The following is a 21,263-nucleotide window of genomic DNA, read 5'->3' on the forward strand; positions in this document are numbered from 1 at the left end:
GAAATAAGTCAATTAACTACTTTTTTTTTTTTTTTTTTTTTTTTTTTGATAAGGGCTCCTTTTAGCCCCAGCCGGAACTCACTATGTAGACCAGGCTGGCCTTGAACTCACAGAGATCTGCCTGCCTCTGCCTCCTGAGTGCTGGGATTAAAGGCATGTGCCCGGCAACTATCAGGTTTTTTTAAAAAAATACTTTATTACTTTTATGTTTATGGGTGTATTGCTTGCATGTGGGGAGGTATACCTGTGTCATGCAATGCCCAGGGAGGTTAGAAGAAGGAGTTGGATCTCTTGGAACTAGAGTTATAGATGGTTGTTAGCTATCATGTGTATGCTAGGAATTGAACCCGGGTCCTCTGCAAGAGCACCCAGTGCTCTTAACTGCTAAGCCATCTCTCCAGCCCTTAACTATCAGTTTTAAGGAATAAAGTAAAACCTGCCTTCTAGCTAGCTTATTCTCAATAAATATTTATTAAATATACAAAATATGCCCGGGGATCTCAACTAGATCACATTTAAGTTCTAGTGTAATACCTGGCAACTGCATGGTTTGGGGGTCAACAGTGGCTAGCCAAACCATCTTTCCTATCTCCCTAAAGTAGCCTTCTGCTTCCACTTGTCCATCTAGCTATGCAGTAGACAGTTCTTCCTCTGCTCCCTGCCTCTTACACTAGCCAGACTTGTGCCCTCTCCAGCTCCCATGAGCCTCTAACACTTCCACCCTTGAATTTCCAGTTCAGATGGCACATCTAATGGAAGCATTCCCTCTACACACACCAATGAAAATGGCAATCACATTTTTTCTTAAATGGCAGCTCTTGTTTACTGGGAATTCTTTCTAGGGATAAGTCCTGATCTACAATATTGTCTCAACTAGGACTGACACTGGGGAATGGTTGGGGACACTGACAACCCAGTGGACCTTAACAGGGATGACAGAGTATATGGGCTCCAGTGCGGGGTGGGGCGTAGGGAAGGATGCCAGTGGGGACAGGGGTATAAAGATGATTAAGATTGTTTGAGCTGTTTTGTCTGAAATAACATACAAAAATAAAACCAAACCAAACCAAAACAAAAATACAAAGATCTAGAAGTGACCTGGGAGTGGTTGGATTATGAATAATTTCAAATATTCTGGTCTATCTTTTGTAATTCTCCAAAATTTTACAATTGGCCTATCTTATTTTTGAAACTGGAATTTGCATGTGGCACTAGGGACTAAATCCAGGGCCTCATATCTTCTAGTTAAGCATTTTTCCATTGAGCTACATACACAGGACCAGAATTAAAAAAAAAAAAAAAAAGATATGCTAGACTAAGGTTAGGCATACAGATTAATGGAAAAGAATTCAGAGTCTAGAAATAAATTCTCACATTTATAGTTAATTTATTTTGACAAGAGTGTTGAGACAATTTCAACAGTCATATGGAATAATCTCTTCAACACATGTTTCTTGGACAAGTGGATATCCACATGCAAAAGAATAGTTAGAGCTCTAAACATAACAATGAATTCAAATGGATCACAGGTCTAGATGCAAGAGGTAAAACTATACAGAAGGAAACCTCAAAGTAAATCTGCAGGACTGAGGGTAAGCTGCCTCACATTGAAAGCATAAGCAAGACAAGAAAAACAGATAAACTGGACATCATCAAAACAAGAAATCCCACCATGCTTCAGTGAACATGACCGAGAAAAGACAGCCTGCAGAAGGAGAGAAAAAAATCTGTAAAAGCATCTACCTGAAAAGGAACTTTTATCTAGAATACATAAAGATCTCTTCCAAGTCAGTGATATAGACAAATCACCCAATTTAAAAACAGGCAAGGGTTTGAATTGGTGTATCTCCAAAGAAGGGGTACAAAAGATGGGTAAGTACTTGAAAAGATGTCCATCATCATCAGTATTTAGAAACAATTCAAATCAAAACTACAGTGTGACAGTACTCTACAGCCAGTGGGATGGCTAGACTCAAAAAGACAGAAAGTAACAAGTGTTGACAAAGCAGAGAAGCGGGAGCCCTCATGCACTGCTGGCAGGAATATAAAATGGCGTAGTCATTAAAAATGTCTGACAATTATTTAAAACATTCAACATGGTATATGGATGAGTGGTAGAGCACTTTCTTAGCATAAGAAAAAGAAAAATATCAAACACAATTATATGCTTAGCAATTCTACTTCTAGATATATGCCCAAGAGTAATGAAAATATATGTGTCCATAAAAACTTGTACAAAACTTTCATGGCAGCAACATTTGTAACAGCCTAGAGGTCAAAACAATCCAAATGTGTATCAACTCATGAATGAAGTATGGTTCATCTCTATACATCTTCTAATTGCCAAAATGGTTTTTCAGTAAAAAAGAATGTCTGATTCATGGTTCCAATGAGTGAACTTTAAACTCATGCTAAGCAAAAGAAGGCAGTCACAAAAGACCCAAAATTTTCTGATTCCACCAGCTCCATCTCCTGGACTCTTCCCTCTTTAAATAAACAGCATTATTCCTCATATACAAAACCTGGAAGTCATTCTTGACAATTCCATTTCCCCTCACTTCCCGTGGACAATCCGTAAATTAATCTCCCATAATATACTTCAGATCTGCTCTCCATTTATATCCCAGTCTACTGACTGACAAGTACCTTCGCTTATATTTTTACCGCCCGAAATCCACTAGAGCAGCGAGTGATGTGAATAAATATAACAAATCATGCCGCCTTCCCCCTTGTATCAATGATTCCAAGCTTCAGCTTTTTCCTAAGCTCTCTAAAGCATTGCAGGATGTGCTCTCTGGCTACTCAGCCCTTCGGCTATAGTACTCCTGCTCACTAGTCTCCTGCTACTTGAACATAAACAAATCCTTTCCTACCCCAGGGCCTTTGCTCCTGTGGCTCCCATGGCAACTTAGGGAACTCTGTCCCTTCATTCCTGGCATGGCTGGTTTCCTGTCATCATCCCTGTCTTATAGGTTCAATAATCCCTTCCTCAGTAAGGCTTGTCTGGGAATTTTAAAGCAGATCTCTCACATGTTAGTTTTCTATTATATCATTTAATTAAGCTCTAGCACATCACTTACCATAATCTGAAATTGTTTTATTTATTGTCTTTTTCCATTCAATTAGAAGTCCAATGATGTGGAACCCTTTATCCCTTGGTGGTACTGGACACTGAACCCAGGGCCTTGAAAATACTAGACATACATTCTTTCACTGAGCTATATCCTCAGCTGTAGGCATTTTTAAAAAAGTCAATGCTAATTACACTATGCTTGAAAATATTTTTGAATTTTTTTTTTTTTTTTTTGAGACTTGGTCTTACTAGCTCAGACTGGCCTGGAACTCACTATATAACCCAGGCTGGCTTTGAAGCAATCCTGCCTCAGCCTCCTGAGTGCTGGGATTACAGGCATGAGCCATGATGCCAGCCATAGGCCTGAGTTCTGACAGGCCTATTTCCATAGCATCACCTGCTGACCAACAATGAAGGCTATCTCCTACTGACAGGGCTGACCCTGGACAACATTAGCAGTGGGTGCTGATGACCAAGTATTCTGCTGGACTCACTTTCAATACCCGGTCCAGCACACATACTCCTTCAGACAGCAGGGACGTGCAGAGGGCAAGCAGGCTGCCAGGCTCTCTGCTCTTCTCACAATACTTTAAGAGTTGTGCTTGAAGGCCTGTCTTCCTAAGCCTGTGCTTTCAAAATGTGGGCTGGACTGATCCCAAACCCTGAAGCAACAAATATTACTAAGTTCTGTCATTTCCTCCACCAGAAAAGTGATTTTACTACAACTTCTGGTTGTGATGAAAGGTCCTATTGACTATTCAAATCCTCAACCAAGTTATGGATGCGGTACTAAATGACTTCACTCCTTTTTCTCTGGCACTTTAACACATGCCAAGGCTTTCATCCACCTCCACTAACATGGCTTATAAATCATGTAGGTGGGGCCGTCTTAATGGCACGACTTGTTCACATCTCTAGAGATGAGGTCCAAACAAGACTGACCGAGAAGACAAACCACTCTTTGACAGAGGTGTCTGTAGATAAGCCTTCAAAAGCTGCACGCAGCTTATTGCTTTAATCCTGGCTTATGAACCTTAATTATTAATAATTCTTTGATTCGTTACAAATTAAAAATGTGAAAAAGCAATGCTATCAAGGCCAAAACAAAAAGAAACGTCCCCAAAGTCACAAATTTCCTAGAAGTTTCTTTTATATGCTTCCCAAACATACTTTCAAATCTAAGGAAGACTTACAAGGAAGTCTGTTTTGAAGAAACAGAAAAAGACCAGAGAGCAAGATTATTTGATTTCTAAGGGTGTATAATGATTAAAATATTGATTAATTCTCTCTCTCTCTCTCTCTCCCCCCCTTCTCCTCTCCTCTCCCCCCCCTCTCTCTGTCCCCTCCCCCATTTCTTATGCAGACTCAAACAACACTAGTTCAGCACACTTGTGGCTCTGCTCAGTTAAGAAGTCAAAGGCAGGGCTGGAGAGATGGTTCAGTGATTAAGAGTACTGACTGCTCTCACAGAAGACTCAGGTTTGGTTCCCAGTACCCACATAGCAGATAACAACTGTCCATAACTACAGTTCCAGGGGATCCAATGCCCTCTTCTGACCTCTGCGAGCATTGTACAACATAGGTGCACTTACATGCATGCAAGCAATATACTCATACACATAAAATAAAAATAAAATAATCTTATTGAAAGGAATGGTATACAACAATTACTAGGTATTCTTAATTTTAACTGCCTGAAGAGGAGCTCACTGGACATGCTGCCAAATTTACTTACTAATTTACTTCTTCCTTAATGTAATTTAGTTTGTAAACTTCTTGACCAGTCTGTCAAAGCATGGTCTTTTCCATGGAATGACACAACTGTGAAAGAGATGTGTGAGCTAGACAGCCTTGACATTAAAGCCCTGTTTGACTGAAATACTGCCAAAAATGGAGGGAGGGAAAGCATCAATTCAGAGAACAGTGCAAGGAAAGGTGAATCGCAGGTGGAGGCTGGGTGTAAGGCTGCTCGCCCAGGAGAGCTGGAGCTGGTGAGGAGGTAAGGGAGAAAACATGGTCCCAGGCACACAGGTCTTGGTTGGGTTTGGAAGCAAGAGGTTAATGCAGGACGGCAAACTAGAAATGTGATCTGATTTCAGAAAAGGATAACGATCTTCATAAAAACCAGATTTCAAAAAAACCCAACATTAAACTGAGGTTGGTTAAGGGGAAGAAAAGCAAAGATAATACCATATGGAAGAATAATTCGAGGTTTGATCAGACATGAAAAAGGAAATTGTTCAGCCTTTGGACTCATATGGCTAAAAGACAACTGAGGCTCATAAAAGCAAAAGCATCACAAACCTTATTCTATAAAACTGAAAGGTCTGAGGATACAGCTGACAATGTCTTTAAAGAATAGCAAGCTGTAGGCTACTCAACCATGTGACACTGCAATTGGACAGAAGTCCAAATGAAAAGAAAGCACTGGAGCTGGTCTTCCTCTGCAGCTAAAAATTTATGGAACGTCCACCTCTTGAAGTAGAGCCAAGCATGCTTAAGAAATGTTACATATTTCTTTCAGGAAAACACAAACTCAGGCATTCGATACTCTTACTATGGCATGTGGAAAAGCACTGTTCAAGTGGGATGCTAACTGATGGGATGCTGAAAGAGCCACAAGAATCCAGGATGGGTGGGAAGGAACATAAGCTTGGTCTTTCCCTTTGGGCCCTGGATAATGAGGTGAGGAGACCATTATGGACTTGCCAAAAACATTAAACTTTTACTCCATAAACAAGAATGCAAAATGAGTCTCCAGAAGTGGTCTAAGAGAAGAAAGCTATCACTAACCAAGCTGTAGATTCAAGAGATTATACAGACCACACACTCAAGCACAAGCCTGCCAGAAAGTAAGAACCCAGAAAAGGGGTGCCTAGAATTTAGGAGCATCCCAACTCATACCCACTGCTTCTTGTATCCATTTTAATGGAACAGAATAAGACTATGGCCAACAAACTGCATTGCCTGTGGAACTGGTGAAATAAAGGGACTGACTACAATACCTAATTATAAAGAAAACAGGTGAATACTTTGAGTAAACAGGAGTAAAGAAATGTCACTTACCTGTGCTATATTTTTGTTCAGAAGGTAGACACCATAATCAAACTGCAACTTCTCTCCTCCTTTTGGATACAATGGAAATCTAGGAAAGGTAAAGAAAGATAAGTTTTTGAAAATGGAGTATAATACAGTCTCTAAGTTGTTCAGAGAGGCAGAAATTTCTTACAGCATACACATCTCATGATTGGATTTAACCACAGTCACTGCACTCTACCAACATCTGCAGACTTAGAGCCACATCAGAACAGCTGCCTTCTTCCAAAAGGGAAAACTGAATACAAAACAAAGGATCAATGCTTGAGTGATCCACAACCCCAAGGAGCTGAGTCACTGCTTCCTGTCACGTGCCACAAATTTGCAGCCTATGACAAAGATCTTCCAAATATGCCTTCTAATACCTTGGACCTGGCTTCTTAACTCTACTAAATGAGAGAGCAAGATTAAAGGAAATCAGACCTAAAACATATGACTTCTCTTTCTCTTACGATGGCCAGTCAAAATGCCAAATGTGAGCCAAAGTTCATCTAAGAGTCACTGGTTCTGCAGGGATGGCTATTTGGCTGCAGATTCTCCACAGCACCGCACTCCTGCTCTCAGTCAAGACTTCACACAGTGGGCTGCCTCACCAAGGCAGCAAGGCATGAGGCTGGACTCTCCAAAAAGATGAGAAGTCATTTTAGGGGCTAAGCTTCCCTCACAATTGCCCTTTCCTTACCCCTGCAAAAGAGGAAGCCAGCACACACCTGTATTCTATTTTTTTCCCCCCAGCTCTCAAGATCAAATACAAGTATAATCATCTGAAACAGATTTCACTACAAAAAGATCAGTCACCAGCACGGCTTGCTTCTTGTGACAGCCATTCAGGATGGAAAAAGATTAACTCTCAATGTGGCTGCCATTTGCATTTCCCAGATGGCTAAGGAGGTTAGGCATTATTTCTCATGCTTATTGGCCATTTGCACATCATTTTTTGAGAATTATCTGTTCATTTCATTAGCCCATTTTTTATACTTGAGGTAGACACACAAACTGGTTTAGCCGCTAGAGAACTGTGTATGGAGGTCCTCAAAAATAACAACAACAACAAAACCCCCCCCCAAAAAACTGTGTATGGAGGTCCTCCAAACAACAACAACAACAACAACAACAACAACAACAACAACCAGATCCCCAGCTAACCCAGCTAAACAGCTGTTGGGTATCCTGAAGAACTCTAAGAACAGAAATACCTGCATGTCCATGTTAACTGCAGCACTATTCCAAATAGCCAAGTTATGCAATCAGTCTAGGTGTTTGTGGGTATACACACAATAGAACTTTATTCAGGCATAAAGAACAAAATTATGTCACTTGCAGGAGAATGAAGAGAACTGAAAAGTACCACATTAAGTAACATAAGCCAGACACAGAAAGACAAATATCATGTTTCCTCTTAATTGTGGCTCCTAGACTCCATCTCTCCAGTCTCTAGACTTCTTTGTAAATACATCAAAATATCCATCCATCCATCCATCCATCCATCCATCCATCCATCCATCCATTCATCCATCTGTCTATGAATGAATGGCATGACAGCAGAAAGGAGACTGGGGACAGGGAGGAAACTAGTCGGGCGGGGAGACAGGGGGAAAACTAAATGCAGGGTATGGGAGGGAGAGTGAATTTGGTCAGAGTCATGCTATATTTGAAAGAATTGCCTTTATAAAATGCAACATGATATATAATGAATATACACTAATTAAAAAAAGATCATTCGCAACTTGGATAGGGCCACAAATAAAATGACACCCCCTGCAACATATAGTTACTCTCAAGAATAAAATAATCTTATTGAAATGAATAGTATGGGACAATTATTAGGTATTCTTAATTTCAGTTGTTCTAACTGCCTGAAGAAAAAGTCATTCTATAAAGAACCCTGGAGGGATAGTGTTTTAAAGGAAAGTGAAAGAAGGAAACATAATTTAAAAGCTTTCTGTTAAACTCTCAGGAAGCTGTAGGCTTCATAGCATCCAAAAGGTAAATTTGATGTGCTGTAGAATCAGGCACTGGGGAGTGAGTAAGGTCATGAACTAAAAATTTACTAAAGGAAACCAAATGCTTTAGACACCCATCAAGAAGACAGAACTTTGTGTTTAATTGAAACAGTAAAACATAAACAGTGACATGTGGTTTAGCCCCAACAGAGATGATAAAAAGGTCAACAAAGTCAGGATAAGCAAAACGCAGTACTAGGGTTTTGTAAGGTGCCTGGGAGCCACTCACAGTTGCAGAGAAACTGCATTGGTGGAGACATAACAACAGGGCTCTTTAGAGGAATCTGCTGGAGTCCTAAAGTTCTGCCTGTATAGGGTTATTCTATAAGCTGACACATGTAGACTGAATGGTTCTCCAAACCCAAAGCTATCTCCACTGTCAAGTTATAAATCCAGAAACTGTTTCATATATCAGAAGAGTAAATTGAGATCAGCCCACACTGAAAAGTGAACCTCCACGTTTGTAAAAAATGGATCTCACAACAGTTGACTTTATTATGACTTCACTGGGACTTCTTTACGGTAAGAACTACAAGGTGTATGTGTAACATTAAAACAAACCTGAAGAGTGATTAGAGTTAAAGGTTCAAACAGGGCAATGCTAAGAACAGATCAGGAATTAGGACAGGGTTCACCTTTTATTCTCCATTCACATTTTAATGGTCACTAAAGTTGAACAGTTTAACTGTTTATAATGATCACACATTCATCTCACATTGCAAAAATACATGGATTTATAGATCTATTAAATGATATATAAATGAAATCCATTTTAAAGGGTAAAATCTATTCCTATCAGGAGGTAAGATACAAATCAAGAGCCAATTTCAATTACATGAAGAATTACATTAGCAAATCATGGAAAGCTTTAATAAGAATGTAGTCGTTTAAGTACAACCAGCAAAATATCCTATAGCACAAAAGGACTTATTAAAGGAGAGCCTCACCTTTGAGCTGCTGGTGAATTCTTGCAAAATCTGGTACTCAGGAGGATTGTGACTTCAAGGTCAGCATGAGCTACACACCAAGACTTGTCTCAAAAATCAACCATCAAACGAAAAACAGGAAGGGGTTAGAGAGATGGCTCTCCAGTTAAGAGCTAAGCCTGCAGAGGACCCGGGTTCAATTCTCAGCACCCACATGGCAGCTAACAATTGTCCATAACTCCAGTTTCGGGGAATTTGACACTGTCTTCTGACTTCTTTGGGCATTGTACAACACGGGTGTACTTACATACATGCAGGCAATACACTCATACACATTAAAAATAACAATAAAGTATTTTTAAAAATAAAAAAAAACAAGGAAAGGATTACATTAACTAACTATAGGATGAAGTATGTATTTCCTACTAATGTTTTCTATGAATGATTAATATTAGGCTCAACCAAATGGCCAACACTGTTATTTTTCAAGTTAAATAACTTCCAAGTTATGTAAAAAATTTACCACTTCTCTGTGGTGAAAATCATAGAAGCAGAAAGCACTAAAAGTGAGGGGAGGAAGTCTACTTAGGCTCACTGCCACTTCGGCCTGGTGGGGGGGAGGTGGTTTCAGTACAGAAGCCCCCCTTTGTCTCCTGTGCCTGGTCTTATTACTGTGAACTATCAAATCAGCTTGGCACTAACAAGATAGAAATTGGTTCTTCTTTTTTTTTTGTCTTTTGGTTTTTCTGAGACAGGGTTTTACTACGTATCCCTGACTGGCCTGGAACTCACTATGTAGACCTTGAACTCAAGAGGCCTGCCTGCTCCTGCCTCCTGAGTGCTGGGATCAAAGGCATGTGTACCCTGGCAGAAACTGGTTCTCTTTCTGGGCTGGAGAGATGGCTCAGCAGTTAAGAGCACTGGCTGTTCTTGCATAGGACCTGGGTTTGGTTCCCAGCACCCACATGGCATCTAACAGCCACCCATAACTCTAGATCTGATACCCTCTTCTGACCTCCATGGGTACTGCATGCATGGGTGCATTCACATGTATATACATGTAGGCAAAACACTCATACACATAAAAACAAAACAAAAACCACAAAAAAACCTGGTTTTTCATGTTGTTTTTCAGACAAGGTCTCACATCCAGGTTGGCCTTAAAACCCAGGCAATCTTCCTGCCTCAGCCTCCTGAGTACCAAGATTATAGGCATAAGCCACACTACACTTGGCTTAGAAACAGATTTTATTTTGTTCCTCTTCTGCCTTTACTAATAGACACTCAACAAATACTTCCTGAATTGAAAAATTAGATCATGTGTGGAGAGATTTTAGAGCTCTTTAGTACTCAGCCATTTCAGCCAGTGGAGAATCCTGACATGATCCCAGTGGCATTAGCAGAGGCAGAGAGGCTAAATTTGGGGATGTGCAAGTGATGATGACTTGGCTTGACTTTGTAATAGTGCCAGTACTATTTCAAAGAAACGGATGCCTTGGTCACCTACTCAGTAAGTGGAAGAGACATGACCTCATTCTAGGCCCCTGGGGACAAGTGCAGCATTCTTTCTCTCTCTGTGTCCTTCAGAGAGGCATACCCAGGGCGACTGGGAGAATGGCAGCCACTTCTGAGCAGTGATCATCAGAACCAGAGAGGTTCAGCCTAGAAGAAGAGATCTGAAAACTTTCAGGGAGAAACAGAATCAAGTTTGTCCTGCATGGCTTCAGGCAGGGGAAAGTGAAGGGCATGGTAGACTGATTTCACCACAGCACCTTTCAAAATCCTAAAAATCTGGGGGACAGGTGGCTAGTCAGAGATGGGAACAAAGACTGGAAAGGAGGTTGAATGGTACAATCTTCTTTAGAAAAGGGGTCCTGAAATATCAAAGGATCCTGGAAAGAGACCCTCTTTTACTATGCGGTGGCCCTAAATCCAGTAGGTGTGGTATGAAGGAAAGGCATGGAGAGGCGACATTCACGTGAACATGAGGCAGATATGAAGCTTCTGCAGTCACAGCCAGGAAATGCCTAGAAGCCAGAAATGGGAAAGAAAGGTGGGTAGCCCTGTGACACCCTGATTTTGGACTTCAGGCCTCCATGAGAAAGTACATTTCTGTTTTTTTAAGCCATCAAGTTTGTGGTAATTTATAAAAGCCCTAGAAACCATCAGGGAGGAAAACACTGGATCCCACTGACTGGATGGAATACAGTATCCCCCCAACTCCAAGGTTCTGGAATTCTGCATGTGTGAAACTACACATTTAACTTTATTTTTCCTTCAGAAACTCAGAAGACATTTCAGACAACAATGCCTATGGGGTATCAGGATAGGCATTAGCCAAGGCTGGAATGTAGACCAGCTGAGCACAGCAGGTAGAGTGCCAAAGGAAATCTCTGTATTTGGTCTGATGTAGCACTCCCCTCCCCTAAACTAAGATCAGAGATCAACAAACACCCACAGAACCAGGAGTGATGATGCAGCTCTGTAATCCCAGTACTCTGGGAGGCTAAGGCAGGAGGATCTTAGGTGCAAGGTCAGCCTGGGCTATGGAAAAAGACCCTTTTTCTAAAAACAAAACAACAACAAAAAATACTAACAGAGACATAATACACAAAGACGTTATACTCACCTTAGAAAAATGTTTTAAAAGAAAGAACTTTTTGAACAGTATTTTAAAAATATAATTATTACAAGCACTTCCTTCTTGCTCAACCCCAGCACTTTTTTACAAAGGACTCCAGATTGGTGACAGTTTGACTTTCCCTTCTCGGCCTCACATCTAGCTTAGGTTCTCTGATGGCAATTGGGGGTTGAGATATGGCTAGACTTGACCCCTCCTTTTTTCTGCCCACAGTGTTTGCATAAAGTGTGACAACATTTAATATGCTCTGAGGACACTTTACCTTGGATAGAACACACTCTTCTGGTCAATTAGTAGTACTTTTCTCCAGGCTTAGAGTGACATTCAATTTCTACTGATCTTTCTGCTGTAATGGTTGGTGTTAACTGTCAACCCGAGAGAATCTAGACAGTCTTGGGATGTACTCCTGTGTGTCTCTTTGTTCTGGGGCTTTACTGGTCACTGCAGGATGTTTAGCAGGACAGCACCCCTGTCCTCTATCCACTGGAGCCAGTGGTCCTTTGCTCACAGCGGAGATAACTAAAACGTCTCCAGACATTGCCAAATAGCGCCTGAGGGGGATGGAGGGGACTATAAGTACCTCCAGTTGAAACCTGCATTTGAACTCTTATCGTTTGATGATTACAACAGCTTCCTAGCCAGTGTCTTTAATGCCAGGTCACCCTCCATGTCATTGACCCTGCCAGAGTGACTGGAGGCAATCTACTGGGTTTTAAAAGTTGCATTATAACAGCAAAGACTGTTTACCTAGTCTCTCGAGCTCTACTGCTTTCATGTCTCATAGAAACTGGGTACGTTGTAACTGCCCCAACACTCAGTTCTCAGGCAGTGGAGTGGAGACTATCATCTTTCTTGCCTCCTTCACACATCTCTTGTGGATAAAACATGACAAAGATTGAGAAAATGCACTGAAAGTGCAGTGCAGAGCAGCGTATAAAGAAGTTACTTCTAAACAGGGCTTCTTATCGAGTCCTCTCTCAACTCCGCTTCCTAATCAGTTGTTGTCTGGAACTCGACTCCTCTGCCTGGCTTTCCAGCCCTAAGAGATCTGACCTGTCTGCCCTACTTATCTGCAGCCTTTGCTCAAATTCTTTCCTCAAAGTCAAGACCACAGCCAGTTCCTTCCTCTCTCTCCATCTCCGCTCATTTCTGGCAGATGCCCATCTCATGTTGCTGTATAAGTACTATGCCATCCTTTGCAACATTTAGATCAAGCACCACATTCCTTCAAACATTCACCTTGACCTCGCCAGGTCTCTCTGAGTGAGGAGATCCACCAGACCTTCTGTTCCCCATAAAATGCCTAGAGCTTTCCCTACTGGACTCATTTTCTTCCACTTCACAAATCTGTGTGCACAATTCTTGTTCTGGCTGATTCATGCTTTATCCAAGGCCATGTCACATTAGAGAAGTCACCAGCTGGCTCATGTCTGTAATCTCAATATTGGGCATGATGAGGCAAGAAGACTTCTGTGAGTTCAAGGCCAGCCTGGGGACTTCAGAGTGAGACTTTGCCTCAGAAAAACGAAAGGAAAAAGAAAACAAAATAAAATTGGAATATTAGCCCCAAAATATAAAGCTCACTTTATAACTTTTTTTGATTGATGATTACTGATTTACTTATTTATTTTTGGATTTTTGGTCTTTTTGAGACAGGGTCTCCCTGTAGCCCCAGCTGGCCTACAACCCACTATGTAGACCAGGCTGGCCTTGAACTCACAGAGATCCACTTGCCTCTGCCCAATGAGTGCTGGGATTTAAAGGCATGTGCCACTATGCCTGGTCTTGATATATTTATTTTTATTTTATGTGTATGAGTGTATTGCCTGCATGTATGTAAGTGCACCCATGTCATCCCAAGTGCCTGGATTCCCTGGAACTAGAGTCACATATGGTTTGTTAGATGTCATATGGATGCTGGGGACTAAACTGGGGTCCTCTAGAAGAGCAGCTAGTGCTCTTAACTGCGGAGTCATCTCTTCAGCTCCAAAGCTCACTTAAAAAATTTTAATTTATTATTTTTACTTTATGTGTATGTGTCTATTACCTGCATGTGTATAAGTGTACTTGTGTCGTGGAATGCCTGCAGAAGTCAGAAGTGGGCATTGTACTGTATCCCATAGAACTAGAGTTAGGGACTGTTAGCCCCATATGAGTGCTGGAAATTGAACCCGGGTCCTCTGCAAGAGCTCTTAACTGCTGAGCCATTGCTCCAGCCTCCCAAATCTCACTTTTAAAAGGTATTTTTTAGTGGTCATTTTCTCAAACAAGCCTATTAACTACAATAAATGAGTCAACTCCACTGAGCTTGGGATAGACTGTGCACCAATTCTCACAGGGAAGCTTAGAAGACAGGCTCATTGACCCGCTGTTAGAAGTAAGCAGCTTTGCTAAATCCTGAAGCTACATGAACTTCAAAGAAGAAATTTAAAACAAAAACAAACAAACAAACCAAGCAACTAACCAAGTACACTGAATCCTCCAGACCAAAAAGGAAGTAAAGTGAAATGTCACCAACACAGCTCTAACCCCGCTATGCACTGAGGAAGGGAGATGACCAAACACTAACACTTAATTGATCCACATTAAATTGGAGAGCCATAGATCATACTATCTAGCAAGATGATGGACAAAGCAAAAACTTAATACTAAAAAGGCACTTTTCCAAAACTAAAGAAAAACCTACCTTAATCCTCTTCCTAAGTTGTGTAACATCGCTGAAGCCAATAATGTGGCCAAACCACAGAGAACCCGGGAGAGGCGAGAGGAGCGGCGGGCTGCAGTCGTTCACTAGGGACTGGGAACACATTTCAGCATCTGCTTCTATGTCAAGAGGTCACATTTATTAAGCAGCCCAAAATGCACTCCTTAAGAACAAGCCATGAACGAGCACTGCCACTGCCGTTTGCTATTCCAACCGCATTCAAGTTTATTTTCAAGTTTCAGTTATCTTTTGGTTTAAATTTTTACCCTAAGGATCATTTAAAATTCCTCAAGAAGCAATAATCTTATTTTAAGCATGACAATCGATATTAACATAGCAGAAAAAGTAGTATGTATATATATCTCTTCTGGTCTGGGCTAAAGTTACAACTATGAAGACCAGGGATTGAACAAAAGCTACTTCTTCCCATCACCCATGACCAAGGTGACTTCTGAAAAATCAGATCCGATACAATAAGACGTAATCTGCCCAGTGCAGCCTGAGGCCCTCTGTAGTCACCTGGCTCCTCTGCCATGACACACCTACATCCTCCTCCTCTGTGTCCAGCTCAAGTGATGCTGACCTTTCTGACCCTTGAACATTCAAGGTCTGCTTAGGGCTTGCTTCCTGTTTCAGAGTTTTGTCCTCAAGTCTTCACAGAGCAGATAACTTCTTTCATTCTGGCCATTGTTCACGTCACCCTTGGAGTGACTTTCCCAAACCACTTAATCCAAAGCTATTCCTCTGAAATATGATGACCAGCATGGTAGAGGGCAGATGTACCCATTAGTTTTGATACTGCACACTGAAGAGCAGCTAGACATGATGTGCTTCCCGATGGGATGTGACTGGAAGCATCGGTAATACCTATGGGAATATGGCTGTTGAAAATTTTACCTCAGGCCTATAGGAGCCTTGGGGGTAGGGGTGGGGATGGGGGTGGGGAAAAATATGTTAAATGACAACAAAAGTGCAACCAGCAAAATTCAAAGTGTGGGGAATTCCAATGAGGAAACTAAATTTAGTTTCTCAAAAGGAAAATAATGGCAGGAAAAAATACAGGGGAGAAACTAGCGGAAGAGGGACTTAGGATAGAGTGTACAATGTACACACTACGGAGAAAGGTCTATTACTAATAAAACCAGACACACTTGGCATACAATGCAGCATTCTAAAAATTAACACCAAGGAAATGTAAAACATTTGCACATTAAAAAAAAAATCTGTGTACAAAAATGTGCCCAGCAGCTTTGTTTATAACGATAAAAACCGGGAGACAGTATTCATCATTAAGAAAAGGGATAAACAGACGGGCTATTCAACTAAATATTACTCAATAAAAGGAAATGGGCCACAGATACACACAGAGCATGAAGTCACAAACAAACTGAGTGAAAAGCCTTCCACAAAAAGGTTCATATTGCAATCTATGGTTGAATAATGATTGCCTGAGGGACTGAGAAGACAGTGATTTATGGGAGGCAGAGGAATGTTTCTGGGGAGATTTAATGCTCTATATCTGAATGGGAACTGGCAGAACTCAGAGAATGGTTCAGTTAATATATATGTATTTTGCGTTGTCAAATTTTACCTCAAAAGAAAAAGAACCATGTGCAGAAGACGAAGCCTTGGGAGAGTACACTGATACCTGTGACTTACTTGAGAACCATCAAAATAAGGCTGATTGATATGCAGAGGGATGGATAAATGCATAGCTAAACAACAAAACAAAAAAAATACAGTAAAATGTTGATTGTGGGTGTATTGGTGTCCACTTAAGTTCAAGTCTTTTGCATAATAAGGCATTTTCATAACAAAATCATGGGATTTTATTACTTAAAGTAATGAAATCTTTTCGACAGTGGCAAATGATAAGAGAAAAATTAAAGCATGACAAAGAATGGGCTTGCAAATATTGACTTTCTACTGTTGTCAGGAAGCTACTGAATATGACTCCCATTTATATACATAACAGTCCAGAATCATAATTCACATGTATGGACAGTTGTACAATATAAGATCTATACAAATTAGGCTATTAAGATGATATAAAACAGAAATGGAAATGATTTAAGAACAACCTGAGTGATAATAGCAACTAAAGGAAATGGAAGGACTCACTTGGACTCTAATGTGAAAAAACAACTACACACAAGAAGGTCATGGATAGAGAAATACAAGCAACCGATTACTTGCTAACACTAGGGAACTGGATTTTTAGGTGTGATAATGGCATAACCACTGCATTAAAACTTCTCTCTTACAGAGACATATTTAAGTATGAATAAATGATACAATACCAGGATTTACGATTTACTTAAAAATTATTCACTGGGATGAAGAATATAGAATGCAGATTAAAAAAGATGAATGGCCGGGTGTGGTGGCGCATGCCTTTAATCCCAGCACTTGGGAGGCAGAGGCAGGTGGACCTTTTTGAGTTTGAGGCCAGCCTGGTCTAAGTAGTGAGTTCTAGGACAGCTGGGGCTACAAGGAGACCCTGTCTCAAAACAGACAAAAAAAAAAAAAAAAAAAAAAAAAGATGAATGAATGATTACACTTAGTTATTAAAGCTGGATTTACAGGGTATGATATACCATTTTCTATATTTTTGTATATAGATTCAAGTTTCCATAGTAAAAATTAATTTGAAAGAAAATAATAGGCCCTTAGTCTGCCCACATCATCTGTTTCTCATTTGAGTCTGTTTCCTTCAACTAGAATATTAATTCCAAGAAGATATACATTTTATCTGTGCTTTTATATTTCCAGTATTTAGAGCACTTTTCTATAGTACAGAAATTCAATAAATGTTGTTAAAAAATGAAAGCACTGGCTGGGCGTGGTGGTGCACGCCTTTAATCCCAGCACTCAGGAGGCAGAGGCAGGTGGATCCCTGTGAGTTCAAGGCCAGCCTGGTCTACATAGTGAGTTCCACGACAGCTGGGGCCACAGGGAGACCCTGTCTCAAAAAGAAAAAAAAAGAAAAAAAAGAAAGAAAGCACTCATAGCCACTTATACCACAATTACCTCTAGTTAACCCCGCATCATAGTCTTTCTTTATATTTCATAACTCTAATTCTGATCATGTGCTGGATCTCTGTCTACATGTCCTATAAACATGTCAAATTCTCTCCATTCAAACCTGAGCCTTGTCTTATCCTGGAGGCATGAGGTAATGGTTTTTCTCCTGTATTCCTGTAGACCCTGTGAACAGTTACTCCCATACTTGAAAATGAAACAAATTTGCTTTGTACCTCCCTGAAATCACAAAGGCTTTCATATAGAAAACAGCACTCTCACTGAGCCCAACAACCATCTTCATATTCTAATTTGTGCTAAAGTGAATGGAATCATTTTTTAATCATTTTTCTCCTGTACATCTAATGGGTCAGCAAATCCTATTTGTAAGTCAAATGGTGGCGAGGGCCTGCTGAGTACAGAGAGAGATGGCTGGAGGGATGAGAAAGTGACAGTAGTCATCACAGGCAGCGTCTAAGAGGTAGGGAACGTAAAACTAGTTGTGAAGAAAGGAAAAGTCAGAAATTGTAAAGAACTGGGTGTGGTGGTGCACAACTTTAATCCCAGCACTTTGGATGCAGAGGCAGGCAGATCTGAGAGGCCAGCCTGGTCTACATAGTGAGTTCCGGGCCAGCTGGGGCTACAGGGAGACCCTGTTTCAAAAAACAAAAACAACAAAAACCACCCAAAATTATAAAGAGAGAATATGAAAGAGCACCTGAAATTACAGAGGAAAATGAACTCAATCAACAAACAATTTACACATCTGAGTCCGAGTCTCTGATGTGCCCTGGGCAGGTAAGGAAAAGAACTCCAAGGAAATAAAGAATCGAGGCTGTCTCGAAGTGTGCTGGGCTGGAGGAACAGCAAGTGTAAAGGCCCTGAAACAGGAACACCCGGTTTGTTCATGTGTGAGGACAAACAGTAGAGTGAGGGAGAAGTGGGTGAGGGACCATATGGTGCAGCCTCCTCGTGGTCAGGGAAGGACTGCGGTCATTACTGTGAATGCAGCACCAGCACTGGAAGGTTCTGAAAAGAGGAGATAAGAATGACTGTCACAACAATTAAATGAGGAAAAGAAAGGACATGCAGAGAGGCTGCTGCCAAGAATCCAGGCAGCAGAGGCCTGTGGTGTGAACCAGCATGCTGGTGTAGAGGGCAAGAAAGGGTGCACTTCTTGTATGTTGAGGACAAGACCAACCCAATTTGCCGATCATTTTATATAACATATGAGATACGGCGTCAAGGATGATTAAGCGGCTGGCAGAGAGGAAGAGCCATTTTATGAAAGCACAGGTGAAATAGACAGCTAGAGGATCCTTGAGAGCCTGAGTGCTATGAGAAAAGGTGGATAGGTCTGTGACCTGAGTGAACAGTGTTCTAGAAGCCAAGGAAATCCAGACCATCTCCTTAGGGACAATGGGAGGATTATAAAAGATTCTTAAGCATGGGTATAATGGGATTAGGGTTTAGTGTGTTGTTGTTGAGACAGGGTCTCATGGTAACCCAGGCTGGACTGGAATTCCCTATGTAGCAGAAGATGGCTTTAAATTTCTGGTCCTCCTGCCTCTACCTCCAAAGTGCTGGGATTATAGACGTGTGCAAACCACTCCCCAGAAATACTGTATTCTTGCCTGCCAGGTAAGCACACTACTGAATGAACTACATCGCTGCCTGGGGTTTAGATGAAGAGGAAAAGGTGGAAAAATGACTCTTTAGTTTGTACACTGAGGAATCAGGCAGATGGTGGCTGCCTATGAACTGAGCTAAGAACACTGGCGGAGGAGCAGGTGGATACACATACACACACACACACACACACACACACACACACACACACCTTTTTTTGAGACAGAGTCTTCCTATAGCCCCAGGTGGCCTGGAACTCACTATGTAGACCAGGCTGGCCTTGATCTCACACAGATCTGCTTGCCTCTGCCTCCCCAGTGCTGAGATTAAAGGCATGTACCACCATGCTGGTGTCCATATATACCATAAATATGGATATATATATATAGTGTATCTATTACATATATTTTGAATACATTTAGGAGAGAAACTGGAGTGAAAATACCAATTAGGGGATTATAGGCATTTAGGGGGACACTGAAGCCACAGGTTTGAATGGGGTGGCCTGCATAGCTACCACATGCACGACTGCCTCACAAAGTCATATTTGAGAGCCTTGAGAATATCAACCAAGGCTGGGGAAATAAAGGAACTAAAAGGGACTGGCTATTAAACACTGTGAAAACCAAGAAGTATCTCATCAGAAAAGTTCAGAGAAAGTAGGCCTTTAAGGAGGAGGATATCAACAACTAAATACTGCTAGGGGACCAAGCAAAACAGAAGCTAATAAGTCTGCTAGATTGAATCATCTGAGCCCACTGGTAGGAAGCTCTGGGCATGTGGGAAGATCAGTTTAAATGGAGTAAAGGGGCAGATTGGCTTGAGTTCAGGAGTGGCTGGAGGGGAGACAACAGAGTCGATAAGCATGGCAGGGGGAGGAGAATTTGGCCACTGGGGGGACACTGGCACACAGCACAAGGAGTGTGCCGACATTCTTCCTCTCACAGGTGAGACCTAGAGAAGGGTCACTGTGTTAGATGTGGTGGGACAACCCTCTCATTTCACAGAAAGGATCTAAGAAAAGCATCGCTGTGGATGTGGTTACTGTGTGCCAGGTGTAATGCTAGCTGGACCAGAGACGGTTGGGCAAACAGAGCTCAGAGTCCAGTGGAGTAGACAGATAATACTTACACAACCATACCAGCAAATGTGTACTTTATAAAGTGTCTTAAAGGAAAAGCATGCTATTAAAGAAAAGGAGAAGAGAGGACTTTGAGACCACAGAGATCACAAAGAAAGACAGCAACTAAAGAAAGGAAAGTTCCAGCCAGAGGAGGCAGCCCATGCAAGGGCCCAGAGGGAGGAAGCCTGCTGCTTTAAGGATTGGAAAGGTGGCCAATGCATTGAGAGCCAGGGGCGATGTGGTGAGGGATGCGGCAGATGAAGACATGAGGCACGTAAGCCAGGACCCTGGAGACCATGTCAGGTCATAGTTTGATCTATGTCCTAAGAGACGCATGGTGACAGAAGTCCAAGGAGGACGTTGGGGAGTATGCTCCCTGTCCCCCTTGAGGAAAGAAAGTAAATCTAAAATGCAAGATCATCTGTGTCAATCAAAGACATGAAATGTGATATGACATGATGCCCCAAAACCTTAAAGAAGAGATTGTGTGATAAAAGGCTTTATAATGGGAACACTCTCTGCTAGTATTAGATATGTTTTTGACAGACCCATACTCAAAAGAGAATGGAATTTCAAGGAAATCAAATTCCAGATAATTTCAGAAGTTAATAGGAACCCCTGCCCCCCTATTTGCTTAAACTTGGAAAGCTGCAGGGTTGTGGAAACTGTTAAAGAACTCAGTATCAATTTCGTTCTAGAAACCTCCCAGTTTTCCACACCATTTTTATAACTGTTGAAGAATAGTCTATAGGCAAATTTCAGTGAACAGAGCATAGTTAAAGGATGGAAAACATGTCTTTTTTAATAGTTTTGTAAAGTAAAAATTCTGCCAAGTAAATCAAAATCACATTCCACAACATTAACAGTTATCTTGCCTCTGCCTGGGCTTATGTAGCACCTGCTTCCCACAAAAATCTGTAAATGCTTAAAAAAAAAAAAAAAAAAAAAAAAAAAAAAGAAACTCTACAATTAAAGCATGCGAGGTACATAAATACTCAGTGATGCCAGAACATATTTCCATCTGTAACATAAATTCAGAAGAAACAC

The 21,263-nt window shown here is 41.2% G+C and overlaps 1 protein-coding gene across 3 annotated transcripts in view; it reads right to left on the reverse strand.

The window, feature by feature from the left end:
• Window positions 1–21,263, reverse strand: part of Uvrag (UV radiation resistance associated) — a 330,970-nt gene that overhangs the window by 58,701 nt on the left and 251,006 nt on the right. For all 3 annotated transcript variants that reach the window (XM_029568839.1, XM_029568840.1, XM_008844232.3), the window contains one exon: window positions 6,140–6,218. In XM_029568839.1, the coding sequence (XP_029424699.1) occupies window positions 6,140–6,218 (79 nt within the window). The remainder of the gene's footprint in view (window positions 1–6,139; window positions 6,219–21,263) is intronic.

This window comes from Nannospalax galili, unplaced genomic scaffold (assembly GCF_000622305.1).
Source record: "Nannospalax galili isolate Female #2095 unplaced genomic scaffold, S.galili_v1.0 scaffold278, whole genome shotgun sequence".
Lineage (NCBI taxonomy): Eukaryota > Metazoa > Chordata > Mammalia > Rodentia > Spalacidae > Nannospalax > Nannospalax galili.